This window comes from Bombina bombina, chromosome 12 (genome assembly GCF_027579735.1).
Source record: "Bombina bombina isolate aBomBom1 chromosome 12, aBomBom1.pri, whole genome shotgun sequence".
In the NCBI taxonomy this organism is placed as follows: Eukaryota; Metazoa; Chordata; class Amphibia; order Anura; family Bombinatoridae; genus Bombina; species Bombina bombina.
The window spans coordinates 106,754,653-106,781,512 of NC_069510.1; the positions used below are offsets into that span (position 1 = coordinate 106,754,653).

Below are 26,860 nucleotides of genomic sequence, written 5' to 3' on the forward strand. Positions count from 1 at the left end.
TGTACCAATTTTACATAAACAAACTGAGTGTCCAATTTTTTTTTAGCCCTTTATGCAAGCTAGTAAAACCTCTATCATACTAGGATTACTGCTTACCCTTCCCCTAATGGGGATACTGTCAGCCTTTCTGAGTTAACACAGTCTCTGCAGAAACAATGACTGAACATACCTCATTGCTATATAGCAAGAACCGTTCCTCACACTGAAGTTTTCCTGTACTCCTCCGCTCATGTGGGAACAGCAGTGGACCTTAGTTACAAATGCTAAGATCATCCTCCTCCAGGCAGAAATCTTCATCTATGTCCTGCCTGAGAGTAAATAGTACAACACCGGTACCATTTAAAAATTAACTCTTGATTGAAGATGAAATAAAAACTAACAGTTTAACACCTCTTCTCTTTACTCTTCCTGCTTAGAGCCAGCAAAGATCATGACTAGGGGGTGGAGTTAAGGGGAGGAACTATATAGACAGCTCTGCTGTGGTGCTCTCTTTGCTACTTCCTGTCAGGAAGGACAATATCCCACAAGTTAGGATGAATCCGTGGACTCGGTACATCATGCAAAAGAAAGTTTCTTAAAATTGCATGCATTGCATGAAAGAAAAAATTTGGGTTCAGTGTCCCTTTAAGGTGAACTTGACACAAACTAGAGATGAAGATTTTAGGACGGGCAAATTCTAAATAAAGCCAAGTAGTTAGATGACCACTTACCTGTTTAGTAAAGATGACTAATGTTAATGATAAACAAAGGGACTCCCCAAATAAATGTTAAGATCTTTATTAGAAAAACCCTGATGTTTTTGTAGCTGCAACAGATGAAACACTAAAAACAGTAAAAACTGCCACAGCAACAATAAACCGTAAAAGCTTTAAAAGTACCAACCTTCCATAAAAAAAGAAGATGGCTCTGTGCCAAATAGAATAACGTGATAATAGCTAAAATGGTCAACAACTGGTATATTACACCATGATTAGGGATTAAAAGTAGCTTGGTTGGGACGATGCCTCTATACTGTTAGTGCCGGCATGTACCCATGTTTATGCTGACTGCTCACAGGGCAAATATAGCTACTGCCTGCAGTGTCCCACACTACAGCAACTATTGGCATCATGACTAAAAATAGAACACATAAAAGGACATCACATATATAAACCACATAATAAAAATATCCTCAAAAATAAAAACATTTTCAAAGAGAAGCGTTGTCACATCAAACGTGCAGCGTCTACTGTTCATTTGGGTTGGCGTCTAGATACTTTGTAAGGTCAAATGTCAGGACTTTACTGATTACGCAATCTCCTTGCTGAAAACGAAAAACAAAACACGATTAGGAAGAAAGCTTTCAGGGGCAAGGGTAGAAGTAAACTGGGTGTGTTTTATGCAGTAGGAAAAAATGTTGGGGGTCATTATTACCTCCGGGTATACTCCAATCAAGCTCTCAGCCTTGGTATAAAACTCTTCCTTCAGCGAGATAACGATAGCTTGGAAGTTGGTCATAGACTGCTCCTTAATGTAATTGGCAACCTGAAGAAATCACCAGAATAAATAACTGGATGGAGAATGGCTTTAACGGTCGGGACACCTTGCAGAGAGAATAAGCTTATAAAGGGAATCTGCTGTATACTGAAGACTTTCATACCTTTGAAATATTAGTGTTGTCCAAAGCCGCGTCAATCTCATCCAGGACAAAGAACGGAGAAGGTTTGTAACTGTGGATCGGAGAGAGACCGTATGTCAGATGAGCTATGCTCAATTCATTTAACAAGATGGGAGCTTTATAAAAGAACAGTGAAGAGATTTGGAACAAAAACAAAAAGCAGCACATATAGCAGTGACAGTTGCCTCTGTCACACAAGGAGTAATATTGCAGTATGATTTGTGCACATGCATTTGTGGCTTCCTTCAATCTTTAAAGGGACACTGAACCCAATTTTTTTTCTGTTGTGATTCAGATAAAGCATGCAATCAATTTTAAGCCAATTTCTAATTTACTCCTATTATCAAATTTTCTTCATTCTCTTGGTATCTTTATTTGAAATGCAAGAATGTAAGTTTAGATGCCGGCCCTTTTTTGGTGAACAACCTGGGTTGTTCTTGCCGATTGGTGGATAAATTCATCCATCAATAAGGTGCTGTCCAGAGGTCTGAACTAATAAAAAAGCTTAGATGCCTTCTTTTTAAAAAAAAAGATAGCAAGAGAATGAAAAAAATTGATAATAGGAGTAAATTAGAAAGTTGCCTAAAATTGCATGCGCTATCTGAAACACGAAAGAAAAAATTTGGGTTCAGTGTCCCTTTAAGCAGATTTTACTTTTTCAGGCAAAAATGTTCAGAACACACACAGCTTGCTCACCCTCTCATATGTATGATAAAAAAGTGTCTCTTAAGCGATTCCAGCTGAATTTGCATTGCTGATCAATCAGGGAACATACAGCAGTATCAGTTGTGCATATGCATTGTACAAATGCCTTTTTATAGTTCCGATTATCATTACGCTAAATGCTTCAGGGGAGTGGGGTACTTTATTGAATATGGTCTGAATGGCTAACAGATTATAGGGTCTAGCAACAGCTGTTGGGTTTTTAATAGAACCACTGTAATAAACCAGACAGTTCATAACCATATGTCGTTGTTGTGGCACCAAACCCAGTGCCAATTAGAGGGTTAAGCGGATTATGTCACTTGCCTTCATAATTTGGCTGGGCAAGCACACATGCACCCCCATAAACAAGCACTGGCCTTCAATAATGTACTTATTAGGATTGGCACCTTTTTTTTTCCTGCCTGACAATTTCCAAAAAGCAAATGTGACAGAACCCATGTATGGATGTGCTGTAATCCTGATGGATGTGCTGTAATCCTGGTGGGCAAACTAAGGCCTAGATTTGGAGTTTGGCGGTAGAAGGGCTGTTAACGCTCCGCGGGCTTTTTTCTGGCCGCACCATAAATTTAACTCTGGTATCGAGAGTTCAAACAAATGCTGCGTTAGGCTCCAAAAAAGGAGCGTAGAGCATTTTTACCACAAATGCAACTCTCGATACCAGAGTTGCTTACGGACGCGGCCAGCCTCAAAAACGTGCTCGTGCACGATATCCCCATAGGAAACAATGGGGCTGTTTGAGCTGAAAAAAAACCTAACACCTGCAAAAAAGCAGCGTTCAGCTCCTAACGCAGCCCCATTGTTTCCTATGGGGAAACACTTCCTACGTCTGCACCTAACACTCTAACATGTACCCCTGACCTTACACTTATTAACCCCTAATCTGCCGCTCCCGCTATCGCTGACCCCTGCATTTTTTTTAAACCCCTAATCTGCCGCTCCGTAAACCGCCGCAACCTACGTTATCCCTATGTACCCCTAATCTGCTGCCCTAACATCGCCGACCCCTATATTATATTTATTAACCCCTAATCTGCCCCCCACAACGTCGCCGACACCTGCCTACACTTATTAACCCCTAATCTGCCGAGCGGACCGCACCGCTACTATAATAAAGTTATTAACCCCTAATCCGCCTCACTAACCCTATCATAAATAGTATTAACCCCTAATCTGCCCTCCCTAACATCGCCGACACCTAACTTCAATTATTAACCCCTAATCTGACGACCGGAGCTCATCGCTACTATAATAAATGGATTAACCCCTAAAGCTAAGTCTAACCCTAACACTAACACCCCCCTAACTTAAATATAATTTACATCTAACGAAATTAATTAACTCTTATTAAATAACTTATTCCTATTTAAAGCTAAATACTTACCTGTAAAATAAATCCTAATATAGCTACAATATAAATTATAATTATATTAGAGCTATTTTAGGATTAATATTTATTTTACAGGCAACTTGGTAATTATTTTAACCAGGTACAATAGCTATTAAATAGTTAAGAACTATTTAATAGTTACCTAGTTAAAATAATAACAAATTTACCTGTAAAATAAATCCTAACCTAAGATATAATTAAACCTAACACTACCCTATCAATAAATTAATTAAATAAACTACCTACAATTAACCTAACACTACACTATCAATAAATTAATTAAACACAATTCCTACAAATAAATACAATTAAATAAACTAGCTAAAGTACAAAAAATAAAAAAATATTTACAAACATCAGAAAATTATTACAACAATTTTAAACTAATTACACCTACTCTAAGCCCCCTAATAAAATAACAAAGACCCCCAAAATAAAAAATTCCCTACCCTATTCTAAATTAAAAAAGTTAAAAGCTTTTTTACCTTACCAGCCCTGAACAGGGCCCTTTGCGGGGCATGCCCCAAGAATTTCAGCTCTTTTGCCTGTAAAAAAAACACATACAATACCCCCCCCCCAACATTACAACCCACCACCCACATACCCCTAATCTAACCCAAACCCCCCTTAAATAAACCTAACACTAAGCCCCTGAAGATCTTCCTACCTTGTCTTCACCATCCAGGTATCACCGATCCGTCCTGGCTCCAACATCTTCATCCAACCCAAGCGGGGGTTGGCGATCCATCATCCGGTGGCTGAAGAGGTCCAGAAGAGGCTCCAAAGTCTTCTTCCTATCCGGCAAGAAGAGGACATCCGGACCGGCAAACATCTTCTCCAAGCGGCATCTTCGATCTTCTTGCATCCGGTGCGGAGCGGGTCCATCTTGAAGCAGGCGACGCGGATCCATCCTCTTCTTCCGTTGTCTCCCGACGAATGACGGTTCCTTTAAGGGACGTCATCCAAGATGGCTTCCCTTGAATTCCGATTGGCTGATAGGATTCTATCAGCCAATCGGAATTAAGGTAGGAATATTCTGATTGGCTGATGGAATCAGCCAATCAGAATCAAGTTCAATCCGATTGGCTGATCCAATCAGCCAATCAGATTGAGCTCGCATTCTATTGGCTGATCGGAACAGCCAATAGAATGCGAGCTCAATCTGATTGGCTGATTGGATCAGCCAATCGGATTGAACTTGATTCTGATTGGCTGATTCCATCAGCCAATCAGAATATTCCTACCTTAATTCCGATTGGCTGATAGAATCCTATCAGCCAATCGGAATTCAAGGGACGCCATCTTGGATGACGTCCCTTAAAGGAACCGTCATTCGTCGGGAGACAACTGAAGAAGAGGATGGATCCGCGTCGCCTGCTTCAAGATGGACCCGCTCCGCACCGGATGCAAGAAGATCGAAGATGCCGCTTGGAGAAGATGTTTGCCGGTCCGGATGTCCTCTTCTTGCCGGATAGGAGGAAGACTTTGGAGCCTCTTCTGGACCTCTTCAGCCACCGGATGATGGATCGCCAACCCCCACTTGGGTTGGATGAAGATGTTGGAGCCAGGACGGATCGGTGATACCTGGATGGTGAAGACAAGGTAGGAAGATCTTCAGGGGCTTAGTGTTAGGTTTATTTAAGGGGGGTTTGGGTTAGATTAGGGGTATGTGGGTGGTGGGTTGTAATGTTGGGGGGGGGGGTATTGTATGTGTTTTTTTTACAGGCAAAAGAGCTGAAATTCTTGGTGCATGCCCCGCAAAGGACCCTGTTCAGGGCTGGTAAGGTAAAAGAGCTTTTAACTTTAATATAGAATAGGGTAGGGAATTTTTTATTTTGGGGGTCTTTGTTATTTTATTAGGGGGCTTAGAGTAGGTGTAATTAGTTTAAAATTGTTGTAATAATTTTCTGATGTTTGTAAATATTTTTTTATTTTTTGTAACTTAGTTCTTTTTTATTTTTTGTACTTTAGCTAGTTTATTTAATTGTATTTATTTGTACGAATTGTGTTTAATTAATTTATTGATAGTGTAGTGTTAGGTTAATTGTAGGTAATTGTAGGTAATTGTAGGTAGTTTAATTAATTTATTGATAGGGTAGTGTTAGGTTTAATTATATCTTAGGTTAGGATTTATTTTACAGGTAAATTTGTTATTATTTTAACTAGGTAACTATTAAATAGCTATTGTACCTGGTTAAAATAATTACAAAGTTGCCTGTAAAATAAATATTAATCCTAAAATAGCTATAATATAATTATAATTTATATTGTAGCTATATTAGGATTTATTTTACAGGTAAGTATTTAGCTTTAAATAGGAATAAGTTATTTAATAAGAGTTAATTAATTTCGTTAGATGTAAATTATATTTAAGTTAGGGGGGTGTTAGTGTTAGGGTTAGACTTAGCTTTAGGGGTTAATCCATTTATTATAGTAGCGATGAGCTCCGGTCGTCAGATTAGGGGTTAATAATTGAAGGTAGGTGTCGGCGATGTTAGGGAGGGCAGATTAGGGGTTAATACTATTTATGATAGGGTTAGTGAGGCGGATTAGGGGTTAATAACTTTATTATAGTAGCGCTCAGGTCCGCTCGGCAGATTAGGGGTTAATAAGTGTAGGCAGGTGTCGGCGACGTTGAGGGGGGCAGATTAGGGGTTAATAAATATAATATAGGGGTCGGCGGTGTTAGGGGCAGCAGATTAGGGGTACATAAGGATAACGTAGGTGGCGGCGCTTTGCGGTCAGAAGATTAGGGGTTAATTATTGTAAGTAGCTGGCGGCGACGTTGTGGGGGGCAGGTTAGGGGTTAATAAATGTAATACAGGGGTCGGCGGGGTTAGGGGCAGCAGATTAGGGGTACATAAGTATAACGTAGGTGGCGGTCGGCAGATTAGGGGTTAAAAAATTTAAATCGAGTGGCGGCGATGTGGGGGGACCTCTGTTTAGGGGTACATAGGTAGTTTATGGGTGTTAGTGTACTTTAGGGTACAGTAGTTAAGAGCTTTATGAACCGGCGTTAGCCCAGAAAGCTCTTAACTCCTGCTATTTTCCGGCGGCTGGAGTTTTGTCGTTAGAGCTCTAACGCTCACTTCAGAAACGACTCTAAATACCGGCGTTAGGAAGATCCCATTGAAAAGATAGGATACGCAATTGATGTAAGGGGATCTGCGGTATGGAAAAGTCGCGGCTGAAAAGTGAGCGTTAGACCCTTTAATCACTGACTCCAAATACCGGCGGTAGCCTAAAACCAGCGTTAGGAGCCTCTAACGCTGGTTTTCACGGCTACCGCCGAACTCTAAATCTAGGCCTAAGTCTATTCCTGTAACTCAAAACCCAATCTCCATGACTGCAGGTGAAACCCCCAGAATGACTGCATGTTACTGTTATGAACTTGGCTACAGAGAGGAAATTACACCTTACTAGGTAAGGATCCTAAAGCAACACAAATACTGATCCCTGCTGGTCTCAAGAGTGGCAAACAACTAAATCTCAAGGATTTATCGTGTGATCTGCCATACCGTCCGATAACCCTCCATGTTAAACCACAAACTGGCAGCGTTCAGAGGGTTAGCCAAGTTTAAACCTCAATATTCTCCTAAATGTGCCAGGAATAAAAATCCTGAAAGATCTAAGGCTAATAATCATTTATTCCACTTGTCAGCCCTTTTGCAAACCTGTCCACGAAAGTCAAAGAGGTGCACTGTTTATTAAAAGAGACATAATACCCATATGTTAAATCACTTGGAAGTGATGCAGCATAAAATATAAAAAGCCGACAAGAAAATATCATCGCTGGGTAAAAAAAAGAGAAGATATTTTACCTAAAGACATTTTCAGCTCCCCAAAGTGCTCTGTGATCCAGAGCTACTCTTGTAACTTATCTGAATGGTTTATGGCGCTTACACTTTGCTTTACTGTGGCCCCCAGAGGCAGAATGTTTTTCACTTTTTTTTTTATTTTTATTGAATTTTTTTCTTCAGGTAATTTTTAAATGAACTTCAATTTTATATCTCGCAAAATTATCACTCTCAAACCTACATTTCACATCAAGTGGGACGCGGTGTCAACAGCAGAATAATACCTATGAGTGGAAGAAGTTTGCCTTTTTTCTAGGGGAACGATAGCTATACACCTTATGTACTAATCGATGTGCCTTTAGTGAGAGATCTTTACCTTGCCATCATCTCCTCAAGGACCATTTCAACACAGTTTGTTTTCTACTCCTTATAAGACTGCAGTGGACATAACTAGAAAAGGTTAACAAAAGCTATGCTTCTCCTGTATATTGCTGCCCTATATTGTGGGGCAAAGAAACATAATTGAATGTTAACCTATTGATATGGGTTATCTTCAAGTGTTCAGCTAACTTTCATCCAAGTTATTCTTACTCTGTACTTCGCTTATTGCGGTTTTGCAAAGCTATTTATAGTAGCCACTGAGTAGCAGTGATAACAGATTGCCCTAAACACACATTAAGGCTCTTTATTATAGGATCAAGATCCATCTAGTTATACATATACTTATCGCTCTTATCTTATTGAGACCACTTGTTTTCATTATTATTCAATTGTATTTATTTCTTCAAGTGGCTATTGATTCTTTTAATAACTGTGTCATACGGACGAGATTGCGGGTCAGTGAGGAGCAAAGTTACTACCTTTGTATACCTTTCACAAGCGCACCTGAAACAGAGATAACCTCTTTAACTGGTGATTTTGGACACTTGATATCAATCCCTAGCTAATATATTTTCCGTATGCTCATATTGTATAATGTTAACCTATACATGTTATTTTATTAATATCTATCTCTCTCTCTAATATATATATATATATATATATATATATATATATATATATATATATATATATATATATATTATATATTTTTTCCTTTCTTTCTAATGGTAGTGAGAGGCCACAAAAATACAATCTAACATATGGGAGGCAGAGACACCCCAACCAGAGCATTTAACTATCCCTCCTACTTCCCCCGTCCCTGCCAGTAGTTCTTTGCCTCATCTAGGAGGTAGGCAAAGATAGTGGTGCTCTGCACAAAAAAAAATTATTACTTTTATAGGCAAACCCTCAAATGGATAGTTCCTAGAAGAGAGGGTTGAATACCGTGCATACCTTTGAACATCTCATAGTCTGAGTGTTGGCCATGAGGTATCTCCTATATGTATCCTTATCCTGGATGTTTCCGTGTGACAGGACCTGACAGATCTGCAGCAAATAAGTCAATCTTGCATTTTCCATCTACATACAGCCTACAGACTAGTTGCTGTGGGTATCTGCAGGAGAAACCATTCCTTTTATTGGGTGCTCTTGGGTTCTCCTCTTAACTATGGCTAGTGCCTTGGCTAGTTTGGAGAGGAGTGTAATGATAAGTGCCTTCACTGTAAGACTGTGGCTAGTGTGAGGGTGTGTTTTTTTTTTTCTTACTATGCAGAGTATATGTACTCTATAGATATGTGTAAGGCTGAATCATGTTACTGATATATAGTCTTAGCCCTTTTGCCTTTTTTTATATTTTTAATTATTGGAATATGTACCAAATTCAACTTCTGAGTGTATATATATTTTATTTTAAGAGTGGACTAGATATTTTTTTCCCCTAACCTTATAGCTGGTTGTTCACCATTGCATATAGATATTGAAGATATTTTTATGTCAGAATGAAGTCCAGGCTTACTTTGTAAAGAGGCCCCTTGCATTGGTGGAGATCCAACAAAGATAAATAGCCCACCTTGGTGAAAGTGGCAAAACCCTACTTATGCATCTCAGGCACCTCAACACCATCTGAGTGCCTCTTCTCTTCTCCAGGCAAAATAGCTTGCAAAAAAGAGAGCCAGCCTCAGCCAGGAGCATGTGGACATGTTGACATTTTTGCATTTCAATGCAAAGTTTCTGAAAGAGTGAACAACAGAATGTACTGCTGCTTAAAAAATTGGACCAACAGTTGTGTCAATGTAAAGTTTTAGTCTAAAGTTTATATTTATAACACTCAGTATGTGGATTTTATTTTAAATATAAAAAAAAAAAAGATTTTTTTTTATCCGATTAGTCGATTAATCGAAAAAATAATCGTCCGATTAATCGATTATGAAAATAATCATTAGTTGCAGCCCTACTATGATGTCACTGACGAAATCATGAAAACACCAAGACATATAATGTAATAGCGACACCACACAGCACTGGCGCATTTCTAACAATATTGTACATCACATGGTGACTTATTATCAGTGCTCATCTTAAAGGGACATAAAAACCCAAATTGTTCTTTCATGATTCAGATATAGCATTTCTAATTTACTTATAACATTTGCTTCATTCTATTGATATAGTTTGTTGAAGGAGCAGCAATGCAATACCGGGAGTAGGCTAAACACATCAGATGAGCCAATGATAAGTCATATGCGCACCCACCAATCAGCAGCTAGCTCCCAGTAGTGCATTACTAGCCCTGAGCCTAAGAAGGGATGATATTTAACTAAGGATACCAAGAGAAGGAATCAAATTAGATAACAGAAGTAATTTGGAAAGTTGTTTACAATTGTATGCTCTCTGAATCATGAAAGAAAACATTTGGATTTCATGTTTCTTTAACATTCAGAATGAAGAAGGCAAACGTATAGAAACATACAGAGATAAGGGGTATTGTGTGTTTAAATAGAAGTTGCCATAAACAGGCATTAAACTACTCACAGCATTTAAAAAGTAAAGTTAATACCTTGTAATAGAGTAATTTATGTTGTGTTGTTAAAGAACATGAGCCAAGACTAAACCGTTTTTAAACAAACATCTAGTTTGCTGCAATTGCTTTTCAACAGCTGAACTCTGCAGACCACTTGCCTTATTTGGAGGAGCCAATCTGGGATCGAGTCTGCAGCTGACAAGGCTAGCGACAATAGTATTGTCACAGATACCAGGCTGCCAAGCCCACCCACTCTCCTATTTGGATTATTGTGTTTCCCTCCAGTTCCCTTATGCTTGTTCCACTGATTGAACTTTGCCCTGAAAGAGCTGATCGCTACCCCGCCTGGCCCCTTCTTGCCTTGTCGAGTAGAGATTCCCGCTGGACTTAACCTAGGTCGCTCCCGAAGACCTTTGCCCCGAGCTCCGCTTGTCCTACCTTTCATGGGCATGGGTTGGGGTGATTACTAAGAGGGAGCTCACTCGGGAACCTGGGTTTCTGACACCCCCCTACCTCGGACTGTCCTGAATACCCATTCGCCAGGCTACCGGTCCGAGCTCCAGCCATGGATTATGACGCTTTTTGGACTGGGACATCTAGGGGCCCGGAGCTCTCTAATGGTACCCTGGAATACCTGCCGCTCCCTCAGGATCACCTCAAAACTACGACCTAGCTATTGTGGGATCTCTATGCGCCTATGGAGGCTCCAGCCTGTCTGGAGGGGCAATGCTCTCTTGATCAGATAAGGCTCCTATCATATGGCAAAAGTGTATATAAGCTGTGCGTTTGTCTCAATAAAGCCTGTTCGTGTTTCACCTTAATACTGGTCTTGTCTGGTTATTAGGGTGGGTTACTTGCTATATTTACTTTCTTGCTATACAGCTACAAGTTCCAGGGTAAAGAAAGGTTTGGTGGAGATACCCAGTCGGGGTATCCAGAGTTCATCACAAGTATTGTTAGTATAAAGTGCATTGTTTTGTAGTTCTGGTCTGTTAAAGCCAATTAGGGAGAGATATATAGAGCATTGATAAGTCTGCAGTGTGCTTTTTGTTTACTTCTAAATATTAGAAAAGTCACAATTTTCAGAGCAAAATTACATAAAAAGGGGGCAAAATAGAATGAAAAGTATACTGCAAAGCCGTTTTACTATACATAACTAAAGCTTTTATATTAAAATCTCAATGTACTTACTTGTCACTTTAATGAAAGGAATGAAACTGCATGAATCGGGAAGTTGTTTTATGGGAAAAGATTTTAATCTAATGTAAGATTTCTGAGAGACGCAGCAACATATGTTTAACATTACAGAGAAAGAGAAATCCGCATATTTACTTCTATTAACGTGTAGTGTTTTTAAAGGGCGGAATAATAACTTATTTATAGAAAACATGTGTTAAGAAATAAAGAGTTTCTACCTATGGATAGCGAAGAGCAGAGCTAGGGCTGCCACGGTTTTCTCCCCACCAGATAAATTGTCCATGGGTCTGAACCTCTTGCCAGGAGCAACGCAGTTGTAATTGATGCCATCCAGGTAAGGTTCCTCAGGGTTCTCTGGACCCAGAAAAGCCTACAACCCAGGGGACACTGTTAGGGCACTAGGGATACAAACCCAGAAATCGATGTAGAAAGTAGGAGATTACCTGAGCACTACTGTTTCTGGACAAGGCTTTGTAGATTTCATCTATGTTTGTGGCTACCGACTCAAAGCACCCATTGAACCTGTCAAATCGCTCCTTCTTTGTCTGCTCAAATGCTTGCTTGGCTTTTTTCGCTCTTTTACGAGCGGCTTCAAACTCTGCAAAAGGATAAACGCTAGTTGAAATGTCACCCTTCACAGATCATAAGAAATGTATACATTAAACCCCAAAATGTTCTTTCATTAATCAGATGGAACATACAATTTTAAACAACTTTCCAATCATCTTCCTTTTACCACATTTTCTTTGTTTTCTTGTTATCCTTTGTTGAAAAGCATGAAGGTAAGCTCAGGAGTGTGCACGTGTCTGCAGCACTATATGGCAGCAGTTTTGCAACAATGTTATACATTAGCAAGAGCACTAGATGGCAGCACTTTTATAACAATGTTATACATTAGCAAGAGCACTAGATGGCAGCACTTTTATAACAATGTTATACATTAGCAAGAGCACTAGATGGCAGCACTTTTATAACAATGTTATACATTAGCAAGAGCACTAGATGGCAGCACTTTTATAATAATGTTATACAATAGCAAGAGCACTAGATAGCAGCACTTTTATAACAATGTTATACATTAGCAAGAGCACTAGATGGCAGCACTTTTATAATAATGTTATACAATAGCAAGAGCACTAGATAGCAGCACTTTTATAACAATGTTATACATTAGCAAGAGCACTAGATGGCAGCACTTTTATAACCATGTTATACATTAGCAAGAGAACTAGATGGCAGCACTTTTATAACCATGTTATACATTAGCAGGAGCACTAGATGGCAGCACTATTTCCCGTCATGTAGTGCTTCAGGCATGTGCACGCTACCTACCTAGGTATCTCTTCAACAAAGAACAACATGAGAACAAAGCACATTTGATAATATAAGTAAATTGGAAACTTTAAAAAAAAAAATGTATTCTCTATCTGAATAATTAAAGAAAAATCTTGGGTTTCAAGTCTCTTTAACGGAAGCATAAGGGCACTTTATTTTTAATTGGATGAGATGAAGGGGACCAAAAGACAGTGAGTATTGAATTCTGTATCTCACGTTTACAATATGCTGCCCTGGCACTGGGTAACGTAAACTAAGGAACTGTAGTAATTTATCATTGAACATGGCTAAGCCTTATAGAAAAAAAATGTACCATCCTAAGTTGTACTGCTCGGACTGTTAAATTGTACAACAGAAAGGGCAGACATATGTAATGACTCGCTGTAAAGCCGTAACATAGCTGAAGAACCAGTAATAAATACATCTTCTAAGACACAGTATACAGAAAAAACAAACTAAAAATGCACCATCTGAGGTCTCCTGGAACTTGTCTCTGACACTTTCCAGCTTCTCCATGGCCTTCATGTTGGGCGCAGAAATACGTTGTAGGACACTTTGTTGCTCATTCAGCTTCTGCGTAAGGGCGCTCATTTCCTGCTTGGTGTCATCATCTGCAACCGCATCCTGCGCACAGCAGAACAGTAGCATTATTGCAAATACTCACAGCAACTCAATACTAAGTGCAACTGACAATCCTTTAGCAAGGGAAGGAATGTGCTGTAGGCTCTCACCTTCAGGTCCTCAGACAGGTCACTGTAGTCAATCTCAATTAAAGCTTCTTTAGCGTAGACTGAGGAAGACCTCTGCGAGCTGCTTGCAGACTCTTCTGCTTGGGACGCACCCTGCAAACAACCACACACGTAGATTATACAGATCTCTTAATATGCAATTCTTTCCACAGAAACCCCTCCCCCACAAAAAAACCAAACATCATGAGTTTAACCACATTACACAACAGGTCTGTGACAGTGTTCGCACTCGCCATGCAACCAAATCACTAGGTGATATACTGACCCAATTGACACAGTACATCTATGAGCATGAGGTGTCACAATCAAATGCTTCATGTTACCAGGGCTGTGGAGTCAGAAGACATTTAAAGTAGAGTCAAAGTCAGTAAAAAACGTAACGACTCCGATATAAAATATTCTCAGGCATATTAAAGTGCACTATTTAAACACAGTAAAAACATAATTTATGCTTACCTGATAAATTCCTTTCTTCTGTTGTGTGATCAGTCCACGGGTCATCATTACTTCTGGGATATAACTCCTCCCCAACAGGAAATGCAAGAGGATTCACCCAGCAGAGCTGCATATAGCTCCTCCCCTCTACGTCAGTCCCAGTCATTCGACCAAGAATCAACGAGAAAGGAGTAACCAAGGGTGAAGTGGTGACTGGAGTATAATTTAAAAGATATTTAGATCAAATATGTGTGATGTACAATCACTAGAGGGCGCTAAAGTGCAATTAGAAGGAATATCTCTAGTCAAAGAAACCCATATGAATATGGGCTTCACACGAGAAAAAATATATAAAAAACCCTTTACAGACAAATGATAATTAACAGTCTGATATATATAATAAAACTACAGCTGCACCTCTCAACACATATACTATGAAAGTAAAGTGAATCAGACTCCTATAACAAGTGCATGTAACACCAGAGGGCGCTAATATGATTAAAAATTGTGTATACCCAATTTAAAAAGATTTTTTTTTTTTAAAAACAAATGAACAATGGTATATAGTAATGGATAATGGTACCTCATTAAATAAAATGTCCCAGTTTAAAAGTCCACTAGAAAATGTATAGTCTTATAATTGGACACATAAGTTCAAAATTTTTTCTTGACTGTCGGCAGTGGACTCTCCCTGATTCAGAATCAGGATCCTTCTTTTTCCAAAACGAAGCCAATCTGTGTAGGATTTAAACACAAACAAGATCGACCATTGTGTGTATCCACAGACCCAATATATTTCACACAGCTTGCTCTCTCCGGTATGCTCTCTCCTCGCAGGTGTGGATAATGACAGATCCACTGGCGCCTCACAGTAAATCAGTGTACTGAGACTTCACTTAGCAGCGGCTTGGTAATGAGAACCTCACTTGTTAAGGATCTGTCATTATCCACACCTGCGAGGAGAGAGCATACCGGAGAGAGCAAGCTGGTTTGCTCTGATAACCAGTCCGTTCCCACAAGCACACTGGTGTGCTCTGCAAAAGTGTGAGTACCCTGGAAATTGAATACTGCTGTGTGAAATATATTGGGTCTGTGGATACACACAATGGTCGATCTTGTTTGTGTTTAAATCCTACACAGATTGGCTTCGTTTTGGAAAAAGAAGGATCCTGATTCTGAATCAGGGAGAGTCCACTGCCGACAGTCAAGAAAAAATTTTGAACTTATGTGTCCAATTATAAGACTATACATTTTCTAGTGGACTTTTAAACTGGGACATTTTATTTAATGAGGTACCATTATCCATTACTATATACCATTGTTCATTTGTTTTTAAAAAAAAAAAATCTTTTTAAATTGGGTATACACAATTTTTAATCATATTAGCGCCCTCTGGTGTTACATGCACTTGTTATAGGAGTTTAAAAGATATTTACCTGCCTTAAAACAGGGCGGGCCGTGGACTGATCACACAACAGAAGAAAGGAATTTATCAGGTAAGCATAAATTATGTTTTCTTCTGTTATGTGTGATCAGTCCACGGGTCATCATTACTTCTGGGATACCAATACCAAAGCAAAAGTACACGGATGACGGGAGGGATAGGCAGGCTCATTATACAGAAGGAACCACTGCCTGAAGAACCTTTCTCCCAAAAATAGCCTCCGAAGAAGCAAAAGTGTCAAATTTGTAAAATTTGGAAAAAGTATGAAGCGAAGACCAAGTTGCAGCCTTGCAAATCTGTTCAACAGAGGCCTCATTCTTAAAGGCCCAAGTGGAAGCCACAGCTCTAGTGGAGTGAGCTGTAATTCTTTCAGGAGGCTGCTGTCCAGCAGTCTCATAGGCTAAACGTATTATGCTACGAAGCCAAAAAGAGAGAGAGGTAGCAGAAGCTTTTTGACCTCTCCTCTGTCCAGAATAAACGACAAACAGGGAAGAAGTTTGGCGAAAATCTTTAGTTGCCTGCAAGTAGAACTTGAGGGCACGAACTACATCCAGATTGTGTAGAAGACGTTCCTTCTTTGAAGAAGGATTTGGGCACAAGGATGGAACAACAATCTCTTGATTGATGTTCCTGTTAGTGACTACCTTAGGTAAGAACCCAGGTTTAGTACGCAGAACTACCTTGTCTGAGTGAAAAATCAGATAAGGAGAATCACAATGTAAGGCTGATAACTCAGAGACTCTTCGAGCCGAGGAAATAGCCATTAAAAACAGAACTTTCCAAGATAACAATTTTATATCAATGGAATGAAGGGGTTCAAACGGAACACCCTGTAAAACGTTAAGAACTAAGTTTAAACTCCATGGCGGAGCAACAGCTTTAAACACAGGCTTGATCCTAGCTAAAGCCTGACAAAAGGCCTGGACGTCTGGATTTTCTGACAGACGCCTGTGTAACAAGATGGACAGAGCTGAAATCTGTCCCTTTAATGAACTAGCTGATAAACCCTTTTCTAAACCTTCTTGTAGAAAAGACAATATCCTAGCGATCCTAACCTTACTCCAGGAGTAACCTTTGGATTCGCACCAGTATAGGTATTTACGCCATATTTTATGGTAAATCCTTCTGGTAACAGGCTTCCTAGCCTGTATCAGGGTATCAATAACCGACTCAGAAAAACCACGTTTTGATAAAATCAAGCGTTCAATTTCCAAGCAGTCAGCTTCAGAGAAGTTAGATTTTGATGTTTGAATGGACCCTGTATCAGAAGGTCCTGTCTTAGAGGTAGAGACCAAGGCGGACAGGATGACATGTCCACTAGATCTGCATACCAAGTCCTGCGTGGCCATGCAGGCGCTATTAGAATCACTGATGCTCTCTCCTGTTTGATTTTGGCAATCAATCGAGGAAGCAGCGGGAAGGGTGGAAACACATAAGCCATCCCGAAGTTCCAAGGTGCTGTCAAAGCATCTATCAGAACCGCTCCCGGATCCCTGGATCTGGACCCGTAGCGAGGAAGTTTGGCGTTCTGGCGAGACGCCATGAGATCTATCTCTGGTTTGCCCCAACGTCGAAGTATTTGGGCAAAGACCTCCGGATGAAGTTCCCACTCCCCCGGATGAAAAGTCTGGCGACTCAAGAAATCCGCCTCCCAGTTCTCCACTCCCGGGATGTGGATTGCTGACAGGTGGCAAGAGTGAGACTCTGCCCAGCGAATTATCCTTGATACTTCCATCATTGCTAGGGAGCTTCTTGTCCCTCCCTGATGGTTGATGTAAGCTACAGTCGTGATGTTGTCCGACTGAAACCTGATGAACCCCCGAGTTGTTAATTGGGGCCAAGCCAGAAGGGCATTGAGAACTGCTCTCAATTCCAGAATGTTTATTGGAAGGAGACTCTCCTCCTGATTCCATAGTCCCTGAGCCTTCAGAGAATTCCAGACAGCGCCCCAACCTAGTAGGCTGGCGTCTGTTGTTACAATTGTCCAGTCTGGCCTGCTGAATGGCATCCCCCTGGACAGGTGTGGCCGATAAAGCCACCATAGAAGAGAATTTCTGGTCTCTTGATTCAGATTCAGAGTAGGGGACAAATCTGAGTAATCCCCATTCCACTGACTTAGCATGCACAATTGCAGCGGTCTGAGGTGTAGGCGTGCAAAAGGTACTATGTCCATTGCCGCTACCATTAAGCCGATCACCTCCATGCATTGAGCTACTGACGGGTGTTGAATGGAATGAAGGACACGGCATGCATTTTGAAGCTTTGTTAACCTGTCTTCTGTCAGGTAAATCTTCATTTCTACAGAATCTATAAGAGTCCCCAAGAATGGAACTCTTGTGAGAGGAAAAAGAGAACTCTTCTTTTCGTTCACTTTCCATCCATGCGACCTTAGAAATGCCAGAACTAGCTCTGTATGAGACTTGGCAGTTTGAAAGCTTGAAGCTTGTATTAGAATGTCGTCTAGGTACGGAGCTACCGAAATCCCTCGCGGTCTTAGTACCGCCAGAAGGGCACCCAGAACCTTTGTGAAGATTCTTGGAGCCGTAGCCAATCCGAATGGAAGAGCTACAAACTGGTAGTGCCTGTCTAAGAAGGCAAACCTTAGATACCGGTGATGATCTTTGTGGATCGGTATGTGAAGGTAAGCATCTTTTAAATCCACTGTGGTCATGTACTGACCCTTTTGGATCATGGGTAAGATTGTCCGAATAGTTTCCATTTTGAACGATGGAACTCTTAGGAATTTGTTTAGAATCTTTAAATCTAAGATTGGCCTGAAAGTTCCCTCTTTTTTGGGGAACCACAAACAGGTTTGAGTAGAACCCTTGTCCTTGTTCCGACCGCGGAACCGGATGGATCACACCCATTAATAACAGATCTTGTACACAGCGTAGAAACGCTTCTTTCTTTATCTGGTTTGTTGACAACCTTGACAGATGAAATCTCCCTCTTGGGGGAGATAATTTGAAGTCTAGAAGGTATCCCTGAGATATGATCTCTAGTGCCCAGGGATCCTGAACATCTCTTGCCCAGGCCTGGGCGAAGAGAGAAAGTCTGCCCCCCACTAGATCCGGTCCCGGATCGGGGGCTTTCGGTTCATGCTGTCTTTGGGGCAGCAGCAGGTTTCCTGGCCTGCTTGCTCTTGTTCCAGGACTGGTTAGGCTTCCAGCCTTGCCTGTAACGAGCAACAGCTCCTTCCTGTTTTGGTGCAGTGGAGGTTGATGCTGCTCCTGTTTTGAAATTCCGAAAGGGACGAAAATTAGACTGTCTAGCCTTAGCTTTGGCTTTGTCTTGAGGTAGGGCGTGGCCCTTACCTCCTGTAATGTCAGCGATAATTTCTTTCAAACCGGGCCCAAATAAAGACTGCCCCTTGAAAGGTATATTAAGTAATTTGGACTTAGAAGTAACATCAGCTGACCAGGATTTTAGCCACAGCGCCCTACGTGCCTGTATGGCGAATCCTGAGTTCTTAGCCGTAAGCTTGGTTAAATGTACTACGGCCTCCGAAATGAATGAATTAGCTAGTTTAAGGACTCTAAGCCTGTCCGTAATGTCGTCTAGCGTAGATGAACTAAGGTTCTCTTCCAGAGACTCAATCCAAAATGCTGCCGCAGCCGTAATCGGCGCGATACATGCAAGGGGTTGCAATATAAAACCTTGTTGAACAAACATTTTCTTAAGGTAACCCTCTAATTTTTTATCCATTGGATCTGAAAAAGCACAGCTATCCTCCACCGGGATAGTGGTACGCTTAGCTAAAGTAGAAACTGCTCCCTCCACCTTAGGGACCGTTTGCCATAAGTCCCGAGTGGTGGCGTCTATTGGAAACATCTTTCTAAATATTGGAGGGGGTGAGAACGGCACACCGGGTCTATCCCACTCCTTAGTAACAATTTCAGTTAGTCTCTTAGGTATAGGAAAAACGTCAGTACTCGCCGGTACCGCAAAGTATTTATCCAACCTACACAGTTTCTCTGGTATTGCAACGGTGTTACAATCATTGAGAGCTGCTAAGACCTCCCCTAGTAATACACGGAGGTTCTCCAATTTAAATTTAAAATTTGAAATATCTGAATCCAATCTGTTTGGATCAGAACCGTCACCCACAGAATGAAGCTCTCCGTCCTCATGCTCTGCAAGCTGTGACGCAGTATCAGACATGGCCCTAGTATTGTCAGCGCACTCTGTTCTCACCCCAGAGTGATCACGCTTGCCTCTTAGTTCTGGTAATTTAGACAAAACTTCAGTCATAACAGTAGCCATATCTTGTAATGTTATCTGTAATGGCCGCCCAGATGTACTAGGCGCCATAATATCACGCACCTCCCGGGCGGGAGATGCAGGTACTGCCGCGTGAGGCGAGTTAGTCGGCATAACTCTCCCCTCGCTGTTTGGTGAAATTTGTTCACATTGTACAGATTGACTTTTATTTAAAGTAGCATCAATACAGTTAGTACATAAATTTCTATTGGGCTCCACCTTGGCATTGGAACAAATGACACAGATATCTTCCTCTGAGTCAGACATGTTTAACACACTAGCAATAAACTTGCAACTTGGTTATAATCTTTTTTAGCAAAAACGTACTGTGCCTCAAAGAGGTACTAAACGATTAAATGACAGTTGAAATAATGAACTGAAAAACAGTTATAGCATCAAACTTTAAAACAACACAACTTTTAGCAAAGGTTTGTTCCCATTAGTAAAATAACAATAATTAAATTTGACATAAAAATTACAGAGCAACGTTTTTATTCACAGTCAATATAAAATTCTCACAGCTCTGCTGAGAGAATCTACCTCCCTCCAAAGAAGTTTGAAGACCCCTGAGATCTGTCAGAGATGAACCGGATCATGCAGGAAATATAAGAGAACTGACTGGAATTTTTTGATGCGTAGCTAAGAGCGCCAAAAACGGCCCCTCCCCCTCACACACAGCAGTGAAGAGAAACGAAACTGTCACAATTAAAAGCAAACAACTGCCAAGTGGAAAATAATGCCCAAATATTTATTCACTCAGTACCTCAGCAATGTAAACGATTCTACATTCCAGCAAAAACGTTTAACATGATAAATACTTATTAAAAGGATTAGTGACTTTTAACAGAGTAGTTCCGGTGAAATACCATCCCCAGAATACTGAAGTGTATACATACATGTCATTATAACGGTATGGCAGGATTTTCTCATCAATTCCATTCAGAAAATAAAAACTGCTACATACCTCAATGCAGATTCATCTGCCCGCTGTCCCCTGATCTGAAGCTTTTACCTCCCTCAGATGGCCGAGAACAGCAATATGATCTTAACTACTCCGGTTAAAATCATAGTAAAAAACTCTGGCAGATTCTTCCTCAAACTCTGCCAGAGAAGTAATAACACGCTCCGGTGCTATTGTAAAATAACAAACTTTTGATTGAAGTCATAAAAACTAAGTATAATCACCATAGTCCTCTCACACATCCTATCTAGTCGTTGGGTGCAAGAGAATGACTGGGACTGACGTAGAGGGGAGGAGCTATATGCAGCTCTGCTGGGTGAATCCTCTTGCATTTCCTGTTGGGGAGGAGTTATATCCCAGAAGTAATGATGACCCGTGGACTGATCACACATAACAGAAGAAATATATTTAAAGCTGCTTAATTTGAGTTTAAAACGAACAGGTAGTGCACACCGATTTGTGCAAGAGCATACACACGTATCCCTTTAACAGATCTACACTCCACAAGTAAAATAATTAAATACTTTACATTTCCAGCATAGGAACATAAATTTTTAAAAATACAAAATGCCCTCTAAGATTCACTAACGTACTTTTACTGCCTCTAACACCGGATCTGAAGCAGCCTCGGACCAGGAGACAATATCCTTTGATAATCTCTAGAAACGGCGGAGAAGCTGTACAGACATCATGAATATCTGGACCCGTGTGCAAATGACTTCTTTATAGCCATGTGACGCATTGCATGGCTAAAGAAGTCAGTTTTAAAAAAAAAATTGGAGAGTAAGTTTTTCTGTTTCGACTCCACAGCCCTTTTTGTTACTTCCCCATCTGTCTAATTGGCCTACTACATGTGATCCTGCCTCACCTCCTCCTGGCTAATGTCATCCATGGTCCCTTTAGACAGCGGTAACTTGATGTCCTGCATTTTACAGGCTTGAAGCAAGTTGTGACGGTCACTGCGCTTTTGTTCCAGCTTTGTCTCAATGGCTGTGACCTCCTTCTGCAGATGCGTCATCTCTCTGAGGGAACATTAAAGGGACATTCCAGTCAAAATTTAAATGCACATAGATAAATTACATCTTTGAATAGAAACATAGTTGCAATATACATGTATTGGCAAAAATGTTTCTAGTAAACAGTATCACTGTTTTAGTGTTAACATTTTTCTCTGCACTGAGACATAGCTATTCTCAGTGCACCAGCATTTTAAATACTGCAGCAGCTAAGAGCACCAGAGGGGCTTGTATCATGTTGGCAATTAACAAATTGAGTCATTACCAGATGGTACAAGCACCTTAGGCTTTCTATTCAAGAGCTGTGTTTAAAATGCTGGTGCACGTGAGAAGACATCACGGAGAGTGAGGAGTGGCATGCAAACAGCGTATTAAACCTCATGACTGGCGAATGCTCTCGTAGGTCAGGACGTGTTCTTTGTTAATTGGATTGTTTGCATCAGATGGCAAATGAGAACTCCACACTACTTCCTAGCCCCCTTTAATACTTTACTAACACACCTAGATCTATACATCTCTAAGGCTGCCCCCTCTAGTACTTTACTAACACACCTAGCTCTATACATCTCTAAGGCTGCCCCCTCTAGTACTTTACTAACACACCTAGATCTATACATCTCTAAGGCTGCCCCCTCTAGTACTTTACTAACACACCTAGATCTATAAATCTCTAAGGCTGCCCCCTCTAGTACTTTACTAACACACCTAGATCTATAAATCTCTAAGGCTGCCCCCTCTAGTACTTTACTAACACACCTAGATCTATACATCTCTAAGGCTGCCCCCTCTAGTACTTTACTAACACACCTAGATCTATACATCTCTAAGGCTGCCCCCTCTAGTACTTTACTAACACACCTAGATCTATAAATCTCTAAGGCTGCCCCCTCTAGTACTTTACTAACACACCTAGATCTATAAATCTCTAAGGCTGCCCCCTCTAGTACTTTACTAACACACCTAGACCTATACATCTCTAAGGCTGCCCCCTCTAGTACTTTACTAACACACCTAGATCTATACATCTCTAAGGCTGCCCCCTCTAGTACTTTACTAACACACCTAGATCTATAAATCTCTAAGGCTGCCCCCTCTAGTACTTTACTAACACACCAAGACCTATACATCTCTAAGGCTGCCCCCTCTAGTACTTTACTAACACACCTAGACCTATACATCTCTAAGGCTGCCCCCTCTAGTACTTTACTAACACACCTAGATCTATACATCTCTAAGGCTGCCCCCTCTAGTACTTTACTAACACACCTAGATCTATACATCTCTAAGGCCGCCCCCTCTAGTACTTTACTAACACACCTAGATCAATACATCTCTAAGGCTGCCCCCTCTAGTACTTTACTAACACACCTAGCTCTATACATCTCTAAGGCCGCCCCCTCTAGTACTTTACTAACACACCTAGATCAATACATCTCTAAGGCTGCCCCCTCTAGTACTTTACTAACACACCTAGCTCTATACATCTCTAAGGCTGCCCCCTCTAGTACTTTACTAACACACCTAGATATATACAACTCTAAGGCTGCCCCCTCTAGTACTTTACTAACACACCTAGATCTATAAATCTCTAAGGCCGCCCCCTCTAGTACTTTACTAACACACCTAGATCTATACATCTCTAAGGCCGCCCCCTCTAGTACTTTACTAACACACCTAGATCTATACATCTCTAAGGCTGCCCCCTCTAGTACTTTACTAACACACCTAGATCTATACATCTCTAAGGCCGCCCCCTCTAGTACTTTACTAACACACCTAGATCTATACATCTCTAAGGCTGCCCCCTCTAGTACTTTACTAACACACCTAGATCTATACATCTCTAAGCACCCTTTGGTTTTCCAGTTTTTACACATTTCTGGGCACGCAATAACACAATCACTGTAGCAAGCGTGTTATAGGTTTACTGACTTGTTGGCGCTGCCGAGCTTTTTCCGGATTTCCTCCATGAGATGGTTTTTATCGTTCACCTCAGACTTTTTGGCCAGGTGCTGGTTCTTCAGATCCTGTAACTGGGCCATGGTCTCGTCAATGATCTTCATATGCCGCTGCTCTTCCTATACCCAGAGCAGAGATGTTAAAGGGACAGTCTACTCCAGAACTGTTATTGTTTAAAAAGCTAATCCCTTTATTACCCATTCCCCAGTTTTGCATAACCAACACGGTTATATAAACACACTTTTTTACCTCTGTGATTACCTTGTATCTAAGCCTCTGCAGACTGCCCCCTATCTCAGTTCTTTTGACAGACTTTGATTTTAGCCAATCAGTGCTGACTCCTAGGTAACACGTGTGTGACCACAATGTTGTTATCTATATGGCACACATTAAATAACGCTTTCTAGCTGTGAAAAACTGTCAAAATGCCCTGAGATAAGGGGGAGCCTTCAAGGGCTAAGAAATCATAACCTAGGTTTAGCATTCATCAAAGAATACCAAGAGAACGAAGAAAATTTGACAAAAGTAAATTGGAAAGTTGTTTAAAATTGCATGCCCTATCTAACTCATGAAAGTTAAAACGGACACTGAACCCAAATCTTTTCTATTGTGGTTCAGATATAGCATGACATTTTAAGCAACTTTCTAGTTTACTTCATCAAATTCTCTTCATTCTCATGGTATCTTTATTTGAAATGCAAGAATAAGTTTAGATGCCGGCCCATTTTTGGTGAACAACCTGGGTTGCTCTTGCCGATTAGTGGATAAATTCAAACAGCAATAAAAAAAGTGCTGTCCAGAGATCTGAACCAAAAAGAAAAGCTTAGATGTCCTCTTTTTCAAATAAAGATAGCAAGAGAACAAAAAAAATTGATAAATAGGAGTAAATTAGAAAGTTGCTTAAAATAGCCTGCTCTATCTGAATCATGGAAGAAAAAAAAATTGGGTTCAGTGTCCCTTTAAATTTTGACTAGGCTGTCCCTTTAAGTGTGTGGAGGAAAAAAATTCACATCAATGTATTAAACACACAAAATCCCATATCTGCCTAGAGCAAGCACACGTGCATTTAAATGTGGCATTTTATAACCTCATATAGTATAACATTTTATATTTACAGCAAAATGTACCTTTTTAAGTTTTTCTATTTCATTGTCATCCTTCTTTACAGACTGCTCCCATGTTTGAACTTTGCCCTGGTCCTCTTTCAGCTGGTTCTTCTCATAGTCCAACTGAATTCCCAAACGGGTTTTCTGATTTTCAAACTCCAATCTGGGGGATGGCACAAAGATAAATTAAGTTCTGGCTTAGCCAACGGGATGAAGAAAAAAAAACAGTTGGAACCATCTTTGCGAGAAAACGAATAAGAATGTGAAATAAGGTACAAAATGCAGACATATAGATGATTAGGGGTAATACGAGACTGCTTAGCGCACACAAAACTGTTCTTTTCATATAAAAACAGAATTTATGTTTACCTGATAAATTACTTTCTCCAACGGTGTGTCCGGTCCACGGCGTCATCCTTACTTGTGGGATATTCTCTTCCCCAACAGGAAATGGCAAAGAGCCCAGCAAAGCTGGTCACATGATCCCTCCTAGGCTCCGCCTTCCCCAGTCATTCGACCGACGTAAAGGAGGAATATTTGCATAGGAGAAACCATATGATACCGTGGTGACTGTAGTTAAAGAAAATAAATTATCAGACCCGATTAAAAAACCAGGGCGGGCCGTGGACCGGACACACCGTTGGAGAAAGTAATTTATCAGGTAAACATAAATTCTGTTTTCTCCAACATAGGTGTGTCCGGTCCACGGCGTCATCCTTACTTGTGGGAACCAATACCAAAGCTTTAGGACACGGATGAAGGGAGGGAGCAAATCAGGTCACCTAGATGGAAGGCACCACGGCTTGCAAAACCTTTCTCCCAAAAATAGCCTCAGAAGAAGCAAAAGTATCAAACTTGTAAAATTTAGTAAAAGTGTGCAGTGAAGACCAAGTCGCTGCCTTACATATCTGATCAACAGAAGCCTCGTTCTTGAAGGCCCATGTGGAAGCCACAGCCCTAGTGGAATGAGCTGTGATTCTTTCAGGAGGCTGCCGTCCGGCAATCTCATAAGCCAATCTGATGATGCTTTTAATCCAAAAAGAGAGAGAGGTAGAAGTTGCTTTTTGACCTCTCCTTTTACCAGAATAAACAACAAACAAGGAAGATGTTTGTCTAAAATCCTTTGTAGCATTTAAATAGAATTTTAGAGCACGAACAACATCCAAATTGTGCAACAAACGTTCCTTCTTTGAAACTGGATTCGGACACAAAGAAGGCACGACTATCTCCTGGTTAATGTTTTTGTTAGAAACAACTTTCGGAAGAAAACCAGGTTTAGTACGTAAAACCACCTTATCTGCATGGAACACCAGATAAGGAGGAGAACACTGCAGAGCAGATAATTCTGAAACTCTTCTAGCAGAAGAAATTGCAACCAAAAACAAAACTTTCCAAGATAATAACTTAATATCAACGGAATGTAAGGGTTCAAACGGAACCCCCTGAAGAACTGAAAGAACTAAATTGAGACTCCAAGGAGGAGTCAAAGGTTTGTAAACAGGCTTGATTCTAACCAGAGCCTGAACAAAGGCTTGAACATCTGGCACAGCTGCCAGCTTTTTGTGAAGTAACACAGACAAGGCAGAAATCTGTCCCTTCAAGGAACTTGCAGATAGTCCTTTCTCCAAACCTTCTTGAAGAAAGGATAGAATCTTAGGAATTTTTACCTTGTCCCAAGGGAATCCTTTAGATTCACACCAACAGATATATTTTTTCCATATTTTGTGGTAAATTTTTCTAGTTACAGGCTTTCTGGCCTGAACAAGAGTATCAATGACAGAATCTGAGAACCCTCGCTTTGATAAGATCAAGCGTTCAATCTCCAAGCAGTCAGTTGGAGTGAGACCAGATTCGGATGTTCGAACGGACCTTGAACAAGAAGGTCTCGTCTCAAAGGTAGCTTCCATGGTGGAGCCGATGACATATTCA

The 26,860-nt window shown here is 40.6% G+C and overlaps 1 protein-coding gene across 1 annotated transcript in view; it reads right to left on the minus strand.

Annotated features, from left to right (window-relative positions):
• Positions 1-761: 761 nt before the first annotated feature.
• SMC1A (structural maintenance of chromosomes 1A) overlaps positions 762-26,860 on the minus strand; it is a 68,738-nt gene continuing 42,639 nt past the window's right edge. Inside the window, exons 16-25 of the mRNA XM_053695814.1 lie at positions 24,953-25,094; positions 23,799-23,944; positions 21,719-21,872; positions 13,733-13,843; positions 13,469-13,625; positions 12,110-12,264; positions 11,885-12,036; positions 1,640-1,709; positions 1,414-1,524; positions 762-1,303 (exon numbers count right to left, since the gene is read on the minus strand). Of these exons, the coding sequence (XP_053551789.1) occupies positions 1,226-1,303; positions 1,414-1,524; positions 1,640-1,709; positions 11,885-12,036; positions 12,110-12,264; positions 13,469-13,625; positions 13,733-13,843; positions 21,719-21,872; positions 23,799-23,944; positions 24,953-25,094 (1,276 nt within the window). The 3' untranslated portion in view covers positions 762-1,225. The remainder of the gene's footprint in view (positions 1,304-1,413; positions 1,525-1,639; positions 1,710-11,884; positions 12,037-12,109; positions 12,265-13,468; positions 13,626-13,732; positions 13,844-21,718; positions 21,873-23,798; positions 23,945-24,952; positions 25,095-26,860) is intronic.